Below are 21,117 nucleotides of genomic sequence, written 5' to 3' on the forward strand. Positions count from 1 at the left end.
CGCACAGCGCCTAGCACAAGGGCGGGTGCTCAGCGCAGGTGTGGAATCCGAGCCGGTGGCTTCGATTCTCGCTCTGCCACCCCGGACATGGGCTGTCTCTCTGAGCACCCAGCGCCCTAGTGCATAAACTGGGAACGTAGTGGGGCCGGTGGGGGACGCTGGCAGAGACGCGGGCGGCTCCCTCCTCCCGGCTCCGCGGGTCGCCCCCCGCCCCGCGCTCGAGCGCCGGCTCCCGTCCGCCTTCCCGCCGCTCTCCACGCCCTCCTCCTCCTTCCCTCTCCCTCCTCCATCTCCCCTCCTGCCGAGCCCTGTCGGCGTACCTGGTCGCCTCCCTCCGTCCTCGGGGACTCTAGGTCTCTAACAGCTGCGTCTCCGCGCCCCTCGCTGTGTCTTCCTCGTCTCTGCGTCAATCTCTGTCTCTCTGCTTATCTCTGCCTCTCTCCTTGTATCTTTCTCGGGCTCAGTTCTGTCTCCGTCCGTCCGTCTCTCGGCGTCCGTCTTCTGCTGCGGCTTCCGCGACCACAAGTACTGCTGCGACGACCCGCACAGCTTCTTCCCCTGCGAGCACAGCTCCATGTGGTGGCTCAGGTACTGGCCCTGGCCCTAACCCCACCTAGAACCCCACTCCAGTCTTAGCCCCCTTGCTCCATCCTCGGCCCAGCTGCCTGCTAAAGCCTCAGTCCTCATCCAGGTGCCCACCACAACGTCAGCACCGACACCCACCCAGTCGTTACCCTCTCAGGCTCTCGCCCTGTCACCAACCCAGCTCCCCCTGCGGCCACTTCTCCGCTCCATTCCCCCATTTTGACCCAAACATTATTCAGATCCATCCTTGAACCTCACACCAACTCCACCCTGAAAATCCTTCACTTCATCCCCACTCCAGACGTCATCATCCACCACCCTCAACCCAACCTCAAATTACATAACAAGCCCCAGCCTAACAGCAAACTCCCATCTTGCAGCCTTCACAGGATACCCAGACTCCTCCCTTATCCAAGTACCCACCAAGGTCCCCTCCCTAATGCCATCATCAGCCTCACCCCTGACCTTACCCACTCCCCAGTACTTACTCTATCAGCAGCCCTAACCTCTGCCTCAGTCCTCCCTGCAACCCCACCTCAGCTCTCCTTCCCCACCCCACTCCAAACATTACCTAGACCTACATTCAAACCTCACTCTCAAGCCTTAATACCTCACCTGATGCTACACCCCAACTCAACCCGAGCCTCAGCCCAACCTCAATTCTTTTGTTCCCCCTCATATTGAGTTATTCTTTCAGCCACCCCTTCCTGAGACCTTAGCAATGCCAGACCCTGTGGTGAGTTCTGAGCTAAGGCAGAAGACCAGAGACTCAGAGTTGCCTCCAAGTTCATAATGAGACAATGACATAATGCCACAGCAGAAGCCAGATTAGTGTAATTTGGGTGAATCCCCACCACAGGACCTCAGTTTCCCCACTAGTTCAGAGAAGCAGGTGGTTAGGCCAGTGCTGACATTCCTGGAACCTAAGTGTGGGACTGAGAGGGCAACAGGTCTCAATCTCTGTGGGTCTCCAAAGGCCTCACCCAGAGAATAGGACCTGACCCTGAGCCTGCTCTGGGAAACAGGCATCAACAAAAATGGAGTGGGCTGCCTCAGTAGACAGTGATCTTCCTGTCTCTGGAGGTATGTGACCAGAGGCTGTATGCCTGCTGGGTGGGAAAGGACAGTCTGCCTCTAAAACCTCTCTGAGCCTCTGTCTTTTCATCTATCAGATGGGGAGGATGATTTCTGACTAGGGCAAGGACCAAATGAGATCAAGAGGTAAAATCAACTTGGCGTATGCCACTAACAATTACAGATATTATTGGTTTTCTAGACTGCTCAATCTGTAATTCCAAAGGATTTTCAGATGGCCAGGTTTTCAGATCCTGCACATTTGGCTGCTGTCACCTGGGGAATTATATTCATATATTCTCTGTTCATCCATATTTTCATTCATTCATTACAGCCTTTGCTTTGTGCCAGGTGCTAGGCTAGGCACTAGAGACACAGAAGTCAATGATTCCCTCTCTGAAGCGCTCACAGTCCATTTAAAGAGATATGACGTGCATCTATAGTATAACAATGGAGTATTTGTTGAAGACCCACTGTGTACTTAGTACTGAGCTGAGTATTGAAATATGACAGCGCTGACCTCCCTTTGAGGTATGGAAGCAGTGTGGAGCTTTGGGGCTGGTTAGAACCTGGTCCAAACTTTGGCTCTGTCCCTTATTAGCTATGTGAATTTGGGCAAATTATCTCCGAGTCTCTTTTGTCATCTTTAAAATGGCAATACTAATACCTGTCTCATGGAATTGTTGTGAGGATTAAGTACAATAATGCATGTGAAAGTGACTAGTGCATATAGTAGGTGCTCAATAAAAGGGAGTTCCCTTTCCCTGGTTCATAGGTGGGGAAAGTGAAGCTCAGAATATGAAAGTGAATTGTCCGAGATCTTCCAGCAATGTCATGGTAGACTGAGATTTAAAGAACATTACCTAACACCATCCAAGGCCTAGATGCATTCACACATTCACAACCCTGGCACATCTTCTCTCCATCTTACAGATGAGAAAACTTGAAAGAGGTTAAGTTACTATCTTAGAGTACCCCAGTGAGAGGAAGTGGCAGAACTGGGATGAAAACTCAGGCCTGTCTGGTCCCAAGCCCAGGCCTGACCTGCTGCACAAATGTCTAAATCTAGCCTGGCTCTCATAACCTGCTCTACTCAGATCACTTGAAAAGATACTCACTGACCCTCTGCTGTCTTCTGGACACTGTTATAGCACTTGGAGACACCGAGATGAGTAAACCCCTCAGCACCCAGCCAGGATCCCATCCCACTACTACCACCCCCTTTCCTATACACCCCTTGTGGTCCCTCTCCTTGCCTTGGACCCTCCTGAGACATAGAGTGCTTTAGTGGCTCAGACAATGAGCTAGAGGGTTGGATGGGGTGATCTCTGAGGTCACATTGCATGTTGTGTGCTTCCATTCTATGACCCCAAGGGCAGCTGAAAGGTTCTAGCCTGCAGGGCTGACTCTTCCTAGGCATGGCTATAATATGGTTCATAAACATCACAGACAATTGCAAAGTGGAGGAGGGGAACTGGGGTCCTCAGGACATTAGGTGATCAGTGTACTCCAAACCCTGTAACAACCCTTCTGGCATGGGATGTCAGAGCCCTGCCATTGCAGGGTGGAGACCTTGTTTTGTTCTGGACTCCATTTGGCCCTTTTCGTGAAAGCTGGCCCTTAAAAACATGAAAATCAGCAGGTAAACACTGTTTCCTTGGATAGTGCTCAAGGAGAATTGCTGTCTTTAAAAGCGTGTCTCAGGACTTCCCTGGTGGCACAGTGGTTAGGAATCCGCCTGCCAATGCAGGGGACACGGGTTCGAGCCCTGGTCCAGGAAGATCCCACCTGCTGCGGAGCAACTAAGCACGTGCGCCGCAACTACTGAGCCTGTGCTCTAGAGCCCGTGAGCCACAACTACTGAGCCCACATGCCACAACAACTGAAGACTGCGCCCCTAGAGCCCATGCTCCGCAACGAGAGAAGCCATTGCAATGAGAAGCCCATGCACTGCATCGAAGAGTAGCCCTCGCTCACCGCAACCAGAGAAAGCCCACGTGCAGCAATGAAGACCCAACGCAGCCAAAAATAAATAAATAAAATAAATAAATTTATTTTTAAAAAAAGCATGTCTCAGGAAATGAAGACTCCCTGTGGAGAAGCAGCTGGTGCTATCACATGTCTGGCTGACTTTCCAAACATCCTTTATCAGTAGTTCTGTTTTTTATCAGGATGTGAGCCAAAGGCAGCAGCCTTGCTGGAGGGCAGAACTGGCGGTCAGGCACTGTATATACACTATCTCATTTAATCTTTATGGACACTTGGTGATATAGTAACCTTTATGAATGAAGAAAATGAAGCTCAAAAGGTGAAGGATTTCTCAGCTTATATGTGAGAGAACCAGGATTCACACTTAGAACTGTCTGACTCAAAAACCCTAACAAATGTTAGACCATCCCTCCAGTTCTTTCCTAGAAGTCACGGTGGGTTACCTATCTTTCAGAGTCATAGATCTGTGATATCCTAGAAGGCTAGCAGCTCTTCAATCCAATTTCCCACCATAGGCAGGAATCTCTAACTTCATTGAAAGATGGATTCATCCAGGTCTTGCGCAAACCTGTCCGACAATAGGAAACTTATCACCTCATGAGGCAGTACATTCACCATGGGACAACTCTGATCATTTGAGTTCATCTTATACTGAGTACAGATTTTCCCCCTTGGACCCTCCCTTGTCGTTTCCAGCTCTGTCCTTGGGAGCTGGTTCCTCCGTTCCCAGACAGACCATCAGAGCAGTGCCCACTACCTGACTGACCGCTGATCTGGAATATATCCCCCCAGCTTGCTCACCCACTCCTCAAAGGATCCTACTTTTACAGGGCTTTTTCCAGCTAGGTGCCCATGGATGTCCCTTGTAAAGGGTGTGGTCCCAACCTGAGCACGAGTCTTCCAGATAACAGCCTTACAAACAGTGAGTATATCTCAAGAAAGGAAATAATACTTAGTTAAATACTAAACTAAAAAGTAGTAAACTAGTACTAAAGAACTAAAAAGTACTATATGCTCAACGTGGAAAATGTGGAAAGGACAGGAGAAACAAAAAAGGAAAGCAACCGTGAGACATCCAGTGTCTTAGCTTGGACTCCCCAGAACACTTGGAGACAAGGATTTGAGGGCAGATAGTTTATATGACAAGCAATCCTAGAAAATACTGGTACAGGGTGGGGAAGTGAGATGGGAAAGGGAAGGAGCTAATGATGGTGTATTACCAAGCAAGTCATCACCAAGGGCCACCAGAGCTTAAACTACTGAACTCTGCCAGCCAGTGTAGAACATACTTTCAGAGTCATCCCATCTGAGGGCCAGGAAGCTGGGTATTTACATACCAATTTCTGTCAGTCATTGGCCGTGTGCTGGTGGGAGAAGGGAGGCATTAATTTTCCTGTACTTTTGACCTGTTCAACGTGCAGACAGAGACTGTTCTGGGCCCAAGAAAGCCCTCAGACAAAGAGATACATTTGTGGGCTTTTGAAACCCTGGCCAGAATATTCCACAACTGTAAGACCCAATGGGACACAGACAGGACATCACAGCCTGTGCTACTCCCAGAGACAGCCCGTTAGCATTTTAGTGTATTTCCATCCAAACTTACCTATGTTATGTTATGCATGTATATGTTATGTTTATGTTTATTTATTTAAGTTAGGACTACACTATATAATTAGTAGTGGGTCCTGCTTTTTTCACTTAACATTATCTCATCAGAATTTATCCTTGATCTTAAATATTATTTGAAAACATGTTTTTAATGGCTCTATACTAGTCCATTGCAGGGATATCCAATAATTTATTTAGCCTTGGGAAAACAGACTCTCCAAAGCTCTAAGGTGTTTCTGTTTAGTGGAAGTTAGACATCAGCTAGCTGGGAGTGAAATCCAACAGAAATGGCAAAGGCAGGAATCTGAGGCTGGGGTCAGGGCTGGGGGTGGGGGTGTGGGCAGAAAAGCTGCAGGAATCACAGGCAGAAAGCGCACACAAACAATCCTGGTGCTACCTATCCCTTACTATTGGGAGAACATCCCACAGTGTTTGACACAAAGTAGGTACTCAATAATAGTTACTAAGTGCCTACTATGTGCTGGAGCTTGTACAAGGAGAGAACAAAGCCGGTTAAACATGGTCTCAGTCTCCCTACAAAGAACACATGAGGAATATGTTGAACTTCTATGCACCAAGAATATTATGTATATCATTCATCCTCACTACCACCTGTGAGGTGCTGTGTTTTGATCATTCTCACTTTTCAGACAAAGAAGCTGAGGCTCAAAAGACTAAGTAATTTCATCAAGATCTCACATCGAGTTAGGTACAGACCTGGGTCCTAAACCAGGTGGGTCTGTAAGAGTTCCAAAGCTCTTTGTTCTTTCCCTACCACATTGGGCTGCCTGACCAAGTAGGAAGTGCTAAAGGTCCAGAGTAGGTGTCCTGGCTGGGTGGGCCTGGCCTGGAAGAAGAAAGGAGAGAGAAAGAGGACCAAGGAAAGCATTGAGGAGGAGACATTTGAGATGGGCCTTCAAGGACAGATAAAATTCTGATGTGGGGAGATGATGGGAGAGATCATGTGAAACAGGAAAGACAGTGGCCCCCCCAAAATGAGCCAGAAGGTAGTTGTCTGGAGACCAGGTGACCAAGGCCTGACTTGGGGCAGAGGCAGTGAGGTTGCAGGGTGAGGGGCCAGCAGCAGGGAGGTGTTCTAGACATGGAGTCCACATTGGTGCGATGACCCACTAGAGACTGGGTCAGAAATTACCTTGAGGCTGGAAGGACAGCGGGTATTGAACTAAGGCCTGCTATGTGTCTTGATTTTTGATAAATTTATTTATTTTTGGCTGCGTTGGGTCTTTGTTGCTGCGTGCAGGCTTTCTCTAGTTGTGGCGAGCAGGGGCTACTCTTCATTGCAGTATGCAGGCTTCTCATTGCGGTGGCTTCTCTTGTTGTGGAGCATGGGCTCTGGGCACGCGGGCTTCAGTAGTTGTGGCACATGGGCTCAGTAGTTGTGGCTCGTGGGCTCTAGAGCGCAGGCTCAGTAGTTGTAGCACACGGGCTTAAGTGCTCTGCGGCATGTGGGATCTTCCTGGACCAGAGCTTGAACCAGTGTCCCCTGCATTGGCAGGCGGATTCTTAACCACTGTGCCACCAGGGAAGTCCTTTGATTTTTAAGAAACAGCAGTGTGGGGAGGGCTCTTTAAGATCATCTCTAGCTTCCTGGGGTGGGAGCAGGTTGAGGAAAGGAGAGGAGAAGAAAGGGAACACATACTGAGTCCCAACTACATGGTGACACCGAGCCATGTCAAGTTATGTATGTGGTGAGTACTTGCCACATACTTGATGCTCTTTCCCATTCTTAGGCCCAGAAAGCCTGTTTAAGGCAAGGAGAAACAGAACAAAAGTTAAAGTCAGCTGATTCCTATAACACCTACAATACTTCTCGTATAACATGCTGCTTCCCAAGTCCTTTCCTGACCCTCTGCTCCCTTATGGTTTTCTCTCCCCAGTATTGGTGCTCTTGTGGGCCTGTCCATAGCAGCAGTGGTCCTCCTGGCCTTCATTGTCACCGCCTGTGTGCTTTGTTACCTGTTCATCAGCTCAAAACCCCACACAAAGTTGGACCCAGGATTAAGCTTACAGACTACAGGTAAGAAAGAGGTCACATGATTTCCTTGTATTCAGCAGGTTAGCACCTTTGCAGAGGGGAGATATTTAGAAATGATGTTTGGAACATTTGCCTCATAAGTGTTTCTGGAATATTCTGAAGCAGCAGCACATTTCTCAGGAGGTTCATGATATGAACATTTCCATCCCAAACTCTTCCATGTGCTCCTTGTTAATCAAAATAATTTGATTATAGTCAGCATCCTATTTGTTACAGGAAGATGTTATTAAACATCCTACAATATATAGGATAGCACCCTACAATAAAGAATTATCTGACCCAGAATGTCAATAGTGCTGATGTTGAGAAACCCTAGAATAGAAAGAGGCTCCAGAAACAGACTAATTAAAGAATATAATAACATGAATAAAATGTTTAATTTTAAAAATAAGGGAAATATTGACAAATTTGCCTACATCAAATACAAATAGACATCAAATACAAATAATACAAAAGATACCGTACATAAAGTTAAAAAACAAGTGGACTGCAAAGATATAAATACACACACGGTCAATCCTAATTATTTGCAGTTTCCATACTTGTGAATTTGCCTACTTGCTAGAATTAATTTGTAACCTCAAAAATCAATACTTTCAGTGTTTTTGAGGTCATGTGCAGATGTGGATGTGCACAGAGCAACAAAAAATTTGAGTTGCCCTATCACACACATTCTCAGCTGAGGTTGAACAAGGAAGGCCAGGCTCTGCCTTCTTGTTTCTGCTCTTATACAGTAAACAAGTGTCCTTTTCGTGGTATATTTAGTGCCACATATTTGCATTTTTATGATTTTTGTTGGCGGTTTCGCTGTTGAAAATGACCCCCAAATTAACGCTGAAGTTCTGTCTAGTATTCCTCAGCACAAGGCTGTCATGTGCCTTATGGAAAAAATACATGTGTTCAGTACACTTTGCTCAGACAGGAGGTATAGTGCTGTTGGCCATGAGTTAAATGTTAATGAATTAGCAATATATATTAAATAAGGTGTTTTTAAACAGAAACACACACAAAACAAAGTTATATATTGATTGACTGACAAAAATGTGACCAGAGGCTCACAGGAACCTAACTTTGTATTTCCCCAAGGAGCAATAATTCAGTATTCGCTAATTCAGTGTTTCTGGTGACTTTTTAGAACATAACTACAATGACTAATGAGAATCAACTGTATCTAAAATAGAGACAGGATTGATATCCAGAATATATAAGCATATCTTTGAACAAGTGAGAAAAACATAATCCACTAAAAAATACAAATGCCCAACACACATGAAAAGATGCTCAACCTTACTAATAATCAGGAGAATGCAATTTAAGAATGACATACCTTTTTAAAAATGATTACATTGGCAAAAATCCAAAAATGGATCACATTAATAGTGAGAAGGTTACATGGGGGGAATGGATACTCTCATATACCACTGATAAGAATAAATTGGTAAAACCACTTTGTAGAGCAATTTGGCACTGTCCATTTAAACTAAAAATGTACATACCCTGTAACTCAGTAATTCCACTTTTCTAATTATCTGCCTTTGAGATATAGTTGCACTAGGAGAGGACTTGTAAAGATGGATTCCATGACAGCTTGTCACACTGGAAACAAACTAAATGTCCATCAGTAGAGGAATAATAAAATATGATACTGCAGTTAAAAGGAATGAATTAGCTCTAAATAGACCATCTCATTTGCTCTTCACAATAACCAGGCAGAGTACAGAACTTATTACTATCCATTTTACAGATCAGGAAACCGAGGCCTCGGTCACCTAGTGAGTGAGTGACAGAGCCAACTCCATCTCCACCTTCCTTCCTCTCCTTATCCCTGTGCTGAGAAAGGGAAGTCCCTACTTTATACCAGATACCATTTGAAACTTTACATGCACTATCTTGTCCAATTTTCCAAACTACCCCAGTGAGGTAGGTGTTATTATCACCCATGTTACAGATGTGAAAACCAGGTTCCAGAGAGGTCAGATGACTTGCCCAAGGGGTCACAGTTTGTAAATTGTGGAGCTGGAATTCAAATATGTGTGTTTTTCTGCCTCCAAAGTCCTACTCTTTCTGCCTCACAAGCCAGGGGTGTGGGGTGCTCCTGCTGTGCCCTGCTCCCCTCATCTCCCCCCACCCTATCCCCTGGAGCCTTTCTAACTCAGGGGAACACAGTTCACCCGTCCGTCGGTCCTGTGAATGAAAACCACCCTCCTGCTTTTCACTGCTCAGCCACCAGCTGGATTATTCAATTCTTCAGTCACCAGGGTTTGACACAGCTTGTGTTCTTGCTTTTTGCTTCTTACTTTTCAGATGGAAAATGCATTTCCTGACTGTTCACTAAATGACAGTTTTTGGCTCTCTCTGCCTTTTGCCCAAACTCAGCTCTTAGTTCCTCCCTTTCTTCTTCATTAAGTGCTGTCCTCTCCTTCCTCTGAACCCACAGCATCAACCCAGGAGCCTCTTGTCCCTCCTGCATCTGAGATGTTTACAGGCCGCTACCTTACACTCATCAGAGCTTGCCCCCTTACACAGACTTTCATCTTTTTCCGTCTCCTTCTCTAGTAGGACGTGTAGAGAGATCATTAGCCCCATTTTACAGGAGAGGAAATCAAGGCTCAACCAAGGGAAGTGAATGGCCAAGTCTACACAGCTGGTGAGCATGTATTGCTGGGATGTCAACCCCGATCTCCCGACTCTAAAGCCCACACTCATTGCACATGGTACCTGGGGTCCTGATCTCTGAGTCTGGGGGCAAGGACGGGATGGGGAGTTCATTGGCAAGAGCAGAGTGGAAATAGAACAGAGCTTCTGAAAATAGGCTCCTTCTGCTGCCCAGATGTTCTGTACTGTCCCATTACCCCCACCCTACCCCATCCCTCAAACTTGGGATGCAACAAAGACCGTAAACTTCTTTATTCTTGTACCTTGTGAGGAACTAGCTTGATCAGAAGGCTGACCGAGCTTCTACGTTTGTGCTAGGCACTATGCCCCAAGGACTTTAAACATATTATCCCATTTAACCCGTTCAACTACTCTACCAGGTGGTTATCATCAATCCTATTTTACAGATGAGGTGAGTGAGGTAAGTGTGGAATTGATATTCCAACCTAGGTACCTTTAATAAGAGACAAAACGTGGGGGGAAAAAAAAAGAAAGACAAGAGTTCAGTTCTCATCCTCCTCTGAAAAGTGTTGGTGGGGATATCATTCATCAGCCATTCTCACTAGCTCATAGGGCTCCTAGAAATCAAGTCTGATGTTCTCACTGTATCAATGGGTTGCTGAGGCCCAGAAAGGGACATTCATGTGCCCAAGGTCACCCAGGCAACTGGCCAAGCCTTTGCCTCCTGGGCCAAAGATCTTTTCCCGTAGCAGGCCCTCTTACCTTCCAGGAAGGGTTCCACTTCCTCAGAGCCCACTGCTTTTTAATTAACCACACTTGGGGAGGTAGTACCTATGACCCAAACAAGCCTCAGTGATGGGTCAGTCTTGACTCATCTCCAAGCGGGGAGAGAATCTGAGAACTCCTTTCCTGGCTGGTCACTACAGGCTAATACCCCAGGTAATGGGGGGACTGGCCGAAAGGTCCCTGGAGAAAGGTGGGAAAGCACAACCCTGGGCTGGGGTGTCAGAGAACCTGGCTCTAATCCTGGCTTTGTCACTCTCATTGTGTGGCCTTAGGCAAGTCACTTCTCTCTGGGCCTCAGTTTACTCTGTAAAATGTGTACAATAATACCCACTAAGAAAGCTGTAAACCTAGAGGTGATGCTTACATAGGAGCTACTTAGTCTCCGATACATGGTAGACTTTTAACAATGAGTAACCCTCATTTTTATTATTATTAGGCACTAGATTTTTACATGTTAGTCTCCTCAACCTGTCTGTTAATATCTCAAATATAGGAACCATGTCTTAAGTGCCTTTGTATCCCCAGCACCTAACAGAGTTCCTAACCTATACTAAGGGTATGCCTGCTCTGTGGAAAGAGCCCAAGCTTTGGAATCAAGCAGAATGGAAAGTGTATCCTGGATCCAATACTTAATACCTGTGTCAGTGCTAACCTTCTCTGTCTGGGCCTCAGTTATTTATCTATAACATGGAATAAAAACACCCACCTCAGAGAGTTGTTAGGAGAATCAGATAAGATTGTTGTACCAGCGTGTTTTAGCCAAACATGGATCTTACTGTAACTTGAAAATTGAACTTTTTATATTTGCCTTTAGGCATCCTCCTCTCCAAGTGCATCTTGGCTAGCACCTTTATAAGATATAACTCCCTCCCCCAGGCTTCAGGCACCACTGAGGGTCTTTAATAACTTTCATTATATATTAGCCAGAGGAAGAGGCAGAAATATATATGTGTACTCAAGAGTTGGACCATTGCCTATTCTGCTGGTTTCCCTGGAAGGGAATTGAAGTGTTGTGGAACTGAAGACCCTGGGATTCCCTCACATATGTGAGGGAATCCATGGGATCTGGGAAAGATAATCATATAAAAAAGACATGCTGGGTCCGTAAGTTCAGTATGAACCTGCATTGTGATGTATCTGCCAAAAAAGGGTGAGTGGAAGCTCAGATTACATTAACAGAATTATAGAGTCTGGAAGCAAGAGAATGATGGTCCTTCTTTACTCCCAGTTGAATAGAATGCATCAGCCGTCACAGCTCAGAGGTAACATTTTAGCATCCACTCCACAGGTTCCCAACTTTGGGTTCCAAATATATCACCCAAGGGTCCCCAAATATAGCAATGAGGATTCTTGAGCAATTTCCAATATTTCAAAGGTTTTACTGGGACCAAGTTTCTTTGTTTTGAGCTAGAATTATATTAGTCCAAGGAGGGTAATTAGCATGGACTCTTTCCTGCTAATCAGAACTCTTTAATAGAAAATGGGATGGGGGGAGCTAGTACCTAATAAAGGCAGTCTATTATACAGACAGAATCCTTTACAATTTGGAATTCCAGGGAAAAGAAAGAGAAAAACAAGACCAGCCCTACCTTCTACCCCATTTTATAGGATAGTAACTGAGATCGAGAGGAGAAGAAGTTAGCCCAAGGTAGCACAATGATTTAATATCAGAATGAGGATTTGAGCCAAGGTTTTTTTTTTGTTTTTTTTTTTTTTGAGCCAAGGTTTTATAGCTCCTAGAAGCCCAAGGATTCCCCCTGAACCCTGACTGCCAGCTGCTCAGAGACCCACAATTTCAGAGGAACTTTGACCAATCAGAAGGTGATCAGAGACAGGTGACCAGCTTGGTCTGAGAACCAGATTATGTGAGTATCGGCTGAAGAGCTGGGGACATTTGGCCTCAAGCAAAGGAGTCTCAGGGTTCACAGCCTAGGACCTTCAGTCTCTGCAAGGCTACCCTGGGGCGTGAGGAAGAGACATTTTGAGAGAAGCCAGAGAACAGAGTTGGGATCAGTGGGGGAAGCCATAGGAAGGCAGATGTTGATTCAATAAAGCTGAGTCTTTCTTAGAATAAGACCTGAAATACTTTTGTAAAGTGCACCCTCATCACTGTGGGTCATATTTAGTTCATCAATTGTAACTCTTGGTTTAAAAAAAAAAGAGCATCCCCAAGCCTGGAAGGTAACCAGGAAATGGCTAAATGTGGGATTCAGTGAAAGAGATTTTTGCATTGAATAGAAGATTGAACTAAATCCCTGTACCAAATGGAATGCCTTAAAATGCAAGCTTAAATAACAAAGGATCCCAAAGAATCTGCAAAACAGACACAGAGAGATGCACAAAACAACCTCCTAGACCTAATAAGTGCATTCAGCATGGTCATAGTATGTAAGGTCAGACCCAAACATCAATTGTATTTATATACACCAGCAACAAACAACTGGAGACCAAAATTTTAAATATAATATCATCTCTAGTCACTCCAAAAAAAATGAAATACTCTGGTATAAAACTAACAAAACATGTACAGTAGCTATACGATAAAAAATACAAAATGCTAATGAAGAAAAGCAAAGAAGACTTAAATAAATGGAGCTAGAACACATATTAAAGCCACAATGAGATACCACTTCTCATCTATCAGAACCCTAAAGTAAAAACATTGACAATCCAAAGTGAGGATATGGAACAACTGGATCTCTTATGTACTTCTAGTGGGAATTACAATGGTATAGCCACTTCAGAAGACAGTTTGGTGTTTTCATAAAGTTAAACATACTTACTATATGTATTAGTTTCCTATGGCCACGTAACAAATTACCACAAACTTGGTGGCTTGACATAATAGACATGTATTCTCTCACAGTTCCGGGGGCCAGAAATTCAAAATCAGTTTTGCTGGGCTGAAATCAAAGGCTCCATGGGCAAATCTGTTCCTTACTTCTTCCAGTTTCTGGTGACTGCCAGCATTCCTTTGCTTGTAGCTGTATCACTCCAATCTCTACCTCTGTCTTTACATCACTGTCTGTGAGTGTCTATCTCCCTCTGCCTTTTTCTCTCTTTTTAAAAAATATTTATTTATTTATTTATTTGGTTGCACCGGGTCTTAGCTGCAGCTCATGGGCTCCTTAGTTGTGGTTCGTGGGCTCCTTAGTTGCGGCATGCATGTGGGATCTAGTTCCCTGACCAGGGATCAAACCCAGGCCCCCCTGCATTGGGAGTGTGGAGTCTTATCCACTGCGCCACCAGGGAAATCCCTGCCTTTCTCTTATAAGGGCACTTGTGGTGGCATTTAGGGTCCATCCAGATAATTGAGGATAATCTCATCTCAAAAGCCTTAATTTCATCACATCTGCAAAAACCATATAAGGTAACGTTCACAGATTCCAGAGGTTGGGACCTGATATCTTTGGGGGTCACCATTCAATCCACTATACCATACAAAACAGCAATCACACTCCTAAGTGGTCCTAGAGAAATGAAAATGTATGTCTGCACAAAAACCTATATACAAATGTTCATAACGAATGAACTGTCAATACACATAACAACTTGAGTGGATTGCAAGATATTAAACAGAGTGCAAAAAGCCAATCTCAAAAGTTGTACACTGCATAATTCATCTATATAACACTTCTTAAATGACAAAATTATAGTGTGGAGAAGGGGTTAGTGGTTACCAGAGTTAGGTTTAGGAGGAAGGTATGACTATAAAGGGGTAGCATGAGACAGTTTCTTGGTGGTGATGGAACAGTTCTTAATCCTGATTGTGGTAGTGATTATATAAATCTACACATGTGGTAAGCTTCCATAGTACTATACACCAAAAAATAAGTCCATATAAAAATGGGTAAAATTGAACAGGATCTGTAGTTTAGTCAATTGTACTATGTCAATGGCAGTCTCCTAGTTTTGAAATTACTCCATGGTTATGTAAGATATTATCATTGGGGAAAGCTAGGTGAAGGGTACAATGGAACTCTCCACTATTTTTGTAACTTTTTGTGAGCCTTAAATTATTACAAATAGAAAGTTCAAAACAAAACAAAACAAAAAAGGAATTGTTTGGCTCTGTAGATGAGAAGTCCAAAAGTAGGATGAGCTTTAGGAATGGTTTCAATAGAAGTTCACAATGTCCTCATGCTTGTGGCTTTGTCCTCTGAGATTCTCTCAGCTTTGCCCTCTATCTTGTGTTGGCTTTCTCCTCAGACTGATTTTTTCCCATGGTAGTAAGTTGGCTGCCAGCAGTCCCTGGGACTGTGTGCTTTTTGTTCCCGTCTAGCCAGGAGGAGAAAGAGGGAGCTATCTCTTCCTTCAACCAGGAGGGAAAAAAAAGGCCTGAGCTCTACCCTGATTGGACTACCTCAGGTCCTGTGCCCACCCTAAACCAATCACTGAACCCAGGGAAATGCTATGCACTGATTTCTCATCCCTGTAGCAAAGGAACAGGATTACTTGATGGGCTCGGATCAATCAGGCCCCCCTGCTGGAGCTGAGATGGGGCCAATCCTACCCAAACATAATTACTATTACTGGGTGGGAAGAGGTGGAATGGATATTGTGTAGCCAACTCCAATGTCCCATACAGCCTCCTTCTTTTTTTTTCTTTTTTTAAAATTTTATTTATTTATTTATTTTTGGCTGTGCTGGGTCTTCATTGCTGCATGAGGGCTTTTCTCTAGTTGTGGCGAGCGGGGGCTACTCTTCGTTGCAGTGCACGGGCTTCTCATTGCAGTGGCTTCTCTTGTTGCAGAGCACAGGCTCTAGGCACGTGGGCTTCAGTAGTTGTGGCACGTGGGCTCAGTAGTTGTGGCTCACGGGCTCTAGAGCACAGGCTCAGTAGTTGCGGCGCATGGGCTTAGTTTCTCTGTGGCATGTGGGATCTTCCCGGACCAGGGCTCGAACTCATGTCCCCTGCATTGGCAGGCGGATTCTTAACCACTGCACCACCAGGGAAGCCCTACAGCCTCCTTCTTGAAATTCACTCTTCCCTTGGTTTCAGAGGCACCATTCATCCTCGGTCTCTTCCAGCAATGGGTTTTAAAGCATAGGAGTTTTCTAGACAAAGAAGGTATAAAATGTCATTCCAGGCAGAAGAAACAGTAAAAGCGGAGACCCAGAGATGTGAAGGAATGGACCCATTCAGTGAACAATGAAATTTTGGTATAATAAAGCATAGAGTTCTTGAGGGAAGAGTAGTAGTAAAAAAGCTACAGAAGGGATGATGGGGCTAGTACATGAAGAACCTTGAATGCACCTCAAGGATCACGGGTAATGGGAAGATGTTGAATGCTTTTGAGAAAGAGCAGTACATGAACTCACTTCACCTTAGAAAGATCTCTTTGGACTTCCCTGGTGATGCAGTGGTTAAGAATCAGCCTGCCAATGCAGGGGACATGGGTTCGAGCCCTGGTCTGGGAAGATCTCACATGCCGTGGAGCAGCAAAGCCCATGTGCCACAACTACTGAGCCCGTGTGCCACAACTACTGAAGCCCGCGTGCCTAGAGTCCGTGCTCGGCAACAAGAGAAGCCACCGCAATGAGAAGCCCACGCACTGCAACAAAGAGTAGTCCCCACTCGCCACAACTAGAGAAAGCCCACGCGCAGCAACAAAGACCCAACACAGCCAAAAAAATAAAATAAAATAAATAAAAAGATCTCTCCGGCTATAGCCTGGAAGGTGGACTGGAGGGGACCCAACCGAAGGCTATTTTGCCTGGGCAGAAGAAAATGAAAGCCCGACCTAGTGTGGTGGCCTTGAGGATGGAGAGAATGGGTGGAAATGGCAGATAGTGATTTGGTGGAATCAACAGGACCTGGTGAATTGCTTGACTTTGGAAAGGGGTAGGGGGAGAAGGTGTGAGAGTTGACTCACATTTCTGGCTTGAACACTTGATATACTTTTTTTTATCCAAGAAGGCAGGAATGCTTAATTGTGTCAAATGCTCCCGATAAGCCAAGGGAGACAATAACTTATAAGTAACCATGGGATTTAGTGACAAAAAGTTTCAAGTTCTGTTGAGGGCAGAAACCAAGCAAGCTGCAGCAGAATAAGTCATGAATGGGAAGTAGGATATAATAAGGCCAAGTGAGCTTCCTATCAAGCTCAGGTATAAAAGGAGGAGAGGATTAAGCAGCCAGTGAAGAGACTCATGAAATCTGTTCTTAAAGCAGAGAATAATGTATGTTTTTAAAATTTCTAGCACTTCCCTGCAGGCTAGCTGTGTAGTAAGCCTGTATCTTCACCTATAAAATTTTTAATAGTACCTACCACACAGGTTTTTAATAGTTTAATAGTACCTACCACACAGGTTTATGGTGAAGGTGAAGTCTTCACATGTCCTAACAATTGTTTATTGTCTGTCTCCCCCATTAAACGTTAAGTTCATGAGAAACATTGACAGTTCCTAGTTCATGATGTGGTATATTGTTAATGAATATTTGTTAAATGAATGATGCATTTAAGACTCTGAGCACAGTCCTGCCCAAGGTAAGCACTCAGGGAAGTTCAGCGTGTATGATCCTGATGGAAAGGAAGGGCTGCAGGAGGAAGCCCCACGCCCTCGGCTTGCTGTTTTCCAGACCCTGACGAGGTACCGCCTGACTGCCAAGGTGGGAACATGGGCAATTCAGTGGAGGTGCCAGGAGTGAACCCTCTCGGGCAGAGTCACCCTTCCTGAACCCATGGCCGGACTGCAATGAACAGCAGGCCATGGACCCCAAACGCCTCCTCCGGCACTGCTTCATGGCTACAGTGACGGCCGGTGACATTCCAGGCAGCCCAGAGGAGGACCCTGTCCCCAGTCTAGACCAGCTCCATAAACACCCTGTAAATGTCTCTGCACCATCCTCTTCTGGAGTCTCTCTTCTTGGTAAAAAGGTGGGGCTGGGGATAATCAAAGGGACTTTGGAACCTAGAGGCATAAATGAGGGCTTTTCCTAGCAAACCCACTCAGGTCTTACTGTGGATCCAGCCATAGTGCTCTGCCTGGCCCACTGTGGGCCGAAGGGAGTTTAGACATGGGTCCCCGGTAAAATGGTCGTAACAGCTGCAGGCAATCAAGGAGAAGCCTGGGGCCTGTGGAGACTCAGAGGAGCCCCTCGCCTAACCTGGGGAGTCAGAGAATTCGGACTTGGTCTTCCTGCCACAGAGCAGATGTACTTAGGAAGCCCAGGGAAGATGACCAGGACCCTGGGGCAGGTGACTCGTGCCCCTCCAGCAGCTCTGTGTCGCTCCTGGAGTGAGTCCCTTGCCAAGGAACAGAAGGAGAGGGAGTGTAGGGTACATACACAGGGCCCAGCCGTGTTTAATATCATTCAGTTCCTCAGGTGAATGAAAGAGTGAATGATCGCGTGAGGGAGGGAACGAATGGTTAATAGGCTCCACAGTGTGGCCTGGATAAAGTCCCTTAGTCTAGCTGAGCCTCAGTTCCCTTGCAGGGTCACGGTGAGTGTTCAATGAGTTGATGGATATGAACTCTCTTCCTAAACATGAAAGTACTACAAAAACTCCAAAAATTACAGGTGAGTGTTTTTCAATATAACTTAGTAATTAAGAGCAGGGACTCTGGGGCCAAATGCCTGCTTTAAATCTGGTCCCTGCCCTTACTTGCTAAATAACATTTGTGCCTAATCATCTGTACAAGCAGGGATAACAGCAATATCTACCTCGTAAGGCTTGGGGGAGGATTAAACTACTTAGTCCATGCAAAGCATCACACTTAGAACAGTGTTGGCTAACGGAAAGCACTGTGTTATCTATTATTATTGGGTTTTTAAAATATTGTTAGTCTGATAGCAAAGGAATCTTAGGGCAGGATGCTGACTGCCTCCCCTCTCTCCCAGCTGCTCTCCTTATCTTAATTTTGGCAATGGCTTTAGGCTTTGCCTTGGGGGCGCGAGGCAAAGATGGGGAGACTCAGTAGCCACTGAAGGCAGTTCTTGACATTCCTGACAGTGATATGACTCACTACTGGATTTGGCAACACTGAAATGGTCACTCTTAGATATCTGTGCATGGGGCCTGAACCAGCCAAGGGTATATGATGGGCAGCAAGGCAGGGTGAGTCACCTGAGAAGTGCCCTAGGCTGCAAATCAAGAGATTTTGGTTCTGGTCTTGCTTTTTTTGTGGTCTTTTGTGTGTGTGTGTGTGTGTGTGTGTGTGTGTGTGTGTGTGTGCGTGTGTTATTCTCAGCACTCTAAACCCAGCACCTTTGTCCCCTTATTGTACATTCCGTGGTGTCTATCCTGTGCCAGGACCTGTGCAGGTTACCAGAAACAACAGGGAATCAGCCACAGCTCCTGCCCTCAAGGGGTTCATATGGAGGGTGAGGTGGGCACACAAAAGGGCAGTGGGCCCACTGGTGGCCCTTTATGCAGCTGGAGGGAGGAATAAGTGATGTCTGAGCTGAATCATCAAAGATGAGTCAAAGTTTCCAGGTGAGACAGAGTCAGAAGAAATTATGGCCAGAGTACAGCCTGTTCAAAAACAGTGAGAGAGCCTAGCACAGCCCAGGAATTGCAAGTTATTTGTTGTAGAGAGAGCTTAGGGTACCTGTGTGTGTGTGTGTGTGTGTGTGTGTGTGTGTGGCAGGAATGGGTGATAGGTGGGAGATTTAGTCACTGATGCTCTACGTGACATTTCACAGCACAGATCCTGTCTCTCTCCTTGGTACCCCCATTAGGAAAATTCAGTTTTTCTCAGAACACTTTCTGTGCTGGCCTTCTGGCAGGTTACAAGGAAGAATCCTATAAAGACCTTATTTTTAGGCTGTTGATGGTCTGTTAGGGGGAGATGATCTGTAAATTCTAAAAACTCAAGTGGTCATCAGTGGCCTAAGCCCATGGTTCTCAAACTTCAGCCTGCATCAGAATCAGCTGGAGGGCTTATTTAAAACACAGATTGTTGCTCCCTGCCCTCGGAGTGTCTGATTGGGTAGGTCTGGAGTAAGCCCTCAGAATTTGCATTTCTAACTCGTTCCAGGTGCTGCTGCTGCTGGGCTGGGACCACCCTTTGAGCTCCACCGGCCAGGAAGAATAAAGAGAATTGGAGCTGTGGAGGCTAGGAGGAGACCTCACACTGAGCAGGGCTGAAGGCCTGGTAGGTTTTCCCCAGCCAGAGCCTCTGTGGATGGGGTGGGGATAGGTGGAAAATAGATTTCTGTGCTGCCTCTGCTGATCTACACATCCCAGGCCCCATAAAACTCCTCCCCCACCCCCCTCCAGTGCTCCTCCTCATTGCCCTTGTTCAGCTTCTCTGGTTTGAATTCAATCAGCCCCCAGAGCTGGGTCACAATGGGGTTGGCTTGCTTCAGGCCTAGGTTGGAAACAAACTGCCCAACCGGTGGTGCAGGAACCCCCTCCCCCAAGGCAGCCAAGGAGGAAGGAAGCCGGGTGGGCTGACGCACAGACAGAAATAGTCTGAGCTCACTGCCGCTCCTAAGCACACATTGACCGGCAATTATTTCTTGTAAATTGCTTTCCTGGTTATGTTCAGAACATGTGCGTGTGCCTGCCTGAGAACAAACACTCAGAGGGCAGGGGGTGGAGGTGGCTCACTGCGGAGAGGGCTCTAGATGGAGTGGAGCCCAAGTCTCAATCTTCGGCCAAGAATTAGGGAACTCTTGGATCTTAGAACTTGGAAATATTAGAACTTTCCACTCACCTTTATGGCACTCCTGTCAGGTGGTTTTCTAGCCTCTCCTCAAATATGCACATTTGTTTGTTCCTTCAACATTGATTGACAGTGATTCTCTGCCAGGATCTGGGCTAAATGAAATCCCAGTCCCCATCCTCAAGGAGTTCATGGCTATGGCATCTATGGGAGATCCCTAACCCAGCCAAAAGCTTCAGGGAAGGCTTCCTGGAGAAAGTGATGCCCGAATTAAGGCTTGAAGGATCCACTGATGGGGGAACGGGAGTTTGTGGTACAAGACGGAGAATAGCATTCAAGGCAGAGGGAACTGATACACAAAGACCCAGAGCTAAGAGACAGCATATGATGATTTCAAGGAACAAGAAGTAGTTGAGTTTGGTGAACACTACAGTCAAGGTGAGGGATGGTGAGATTTAAAGCTGGAGGGATATACGGGCCAAGTCCTGAAGTCTTTGCCACATCAAGGGGCTTGGGCTTCATCCTCCTGGCAAGGACGAGCCATAGGAAAGGGTTTAAAGCATTGGAAGGAACTCGGCACCTTATGCGATAGTTTTTTATGTTCTTTATGACACTGAAGTAAAATTTGCCACCAGGAGCTCTGCTTTCAGGGCCTGTTCAACAGCTGCCCCTGTGGTTCCTGAAATGTCAGAAGTCTGATGGACAGTGATGGATCGTGTGCCCACAAGAAATGGCTCAAGCCTTGGACATCTCTCCTCTTGTCAGGAGGAGGCCATGCCACTGCCATT

The 21,117-nt window shown here is 45.9% G+C and overlaps 1 protein-coding gene across 1 annotated transcript in view; it reads left to right on the forward strand.

Moving 5' to 3' along the window:
• Positions 1-385: 385 nt before the first annotated feature.
• The window catches only part of SHISAL2A (shisa like 2A), a 58,602-nt gene continuing 37,870 nt past the window's right edge, over positions 386-21,117 (forward strand). The window contains 5 exon segments of the mRNA XM_007198571.2: positions 386-588; positions 7,155-7,294; positions 17,298-17,387; positions 17,390-17,544; positions 19,700-19,816. Coding sequence (XP_007198633.1) covers positions 575-588; positions 7,155-7,294; positions 17,298-17,387; positions 17,390-17,544; positions 19,700-19,756 — 456 coding nt within the window. The 5' untranslated portion in view covers positions 386-574 and the 3' untranslated portion in view covers positions 19,757-19,816.

Source organism: Balaenoptera acutorostrata, chromosome 1 (genome assembly GCF_949987535.1).
Source record: "Balaenoptera acutorostrata chromosome 1, mBalAcu1.1, whole genome shotgun sequence".
Taxonomy (NCBI): domain Eukaryota; kingdom Metazoa; phylum Chordata; class Mammalia; order Artiodactyla; family Balaenopteridae; genus Balaenoptera; species Balaenoptera acutorostrata.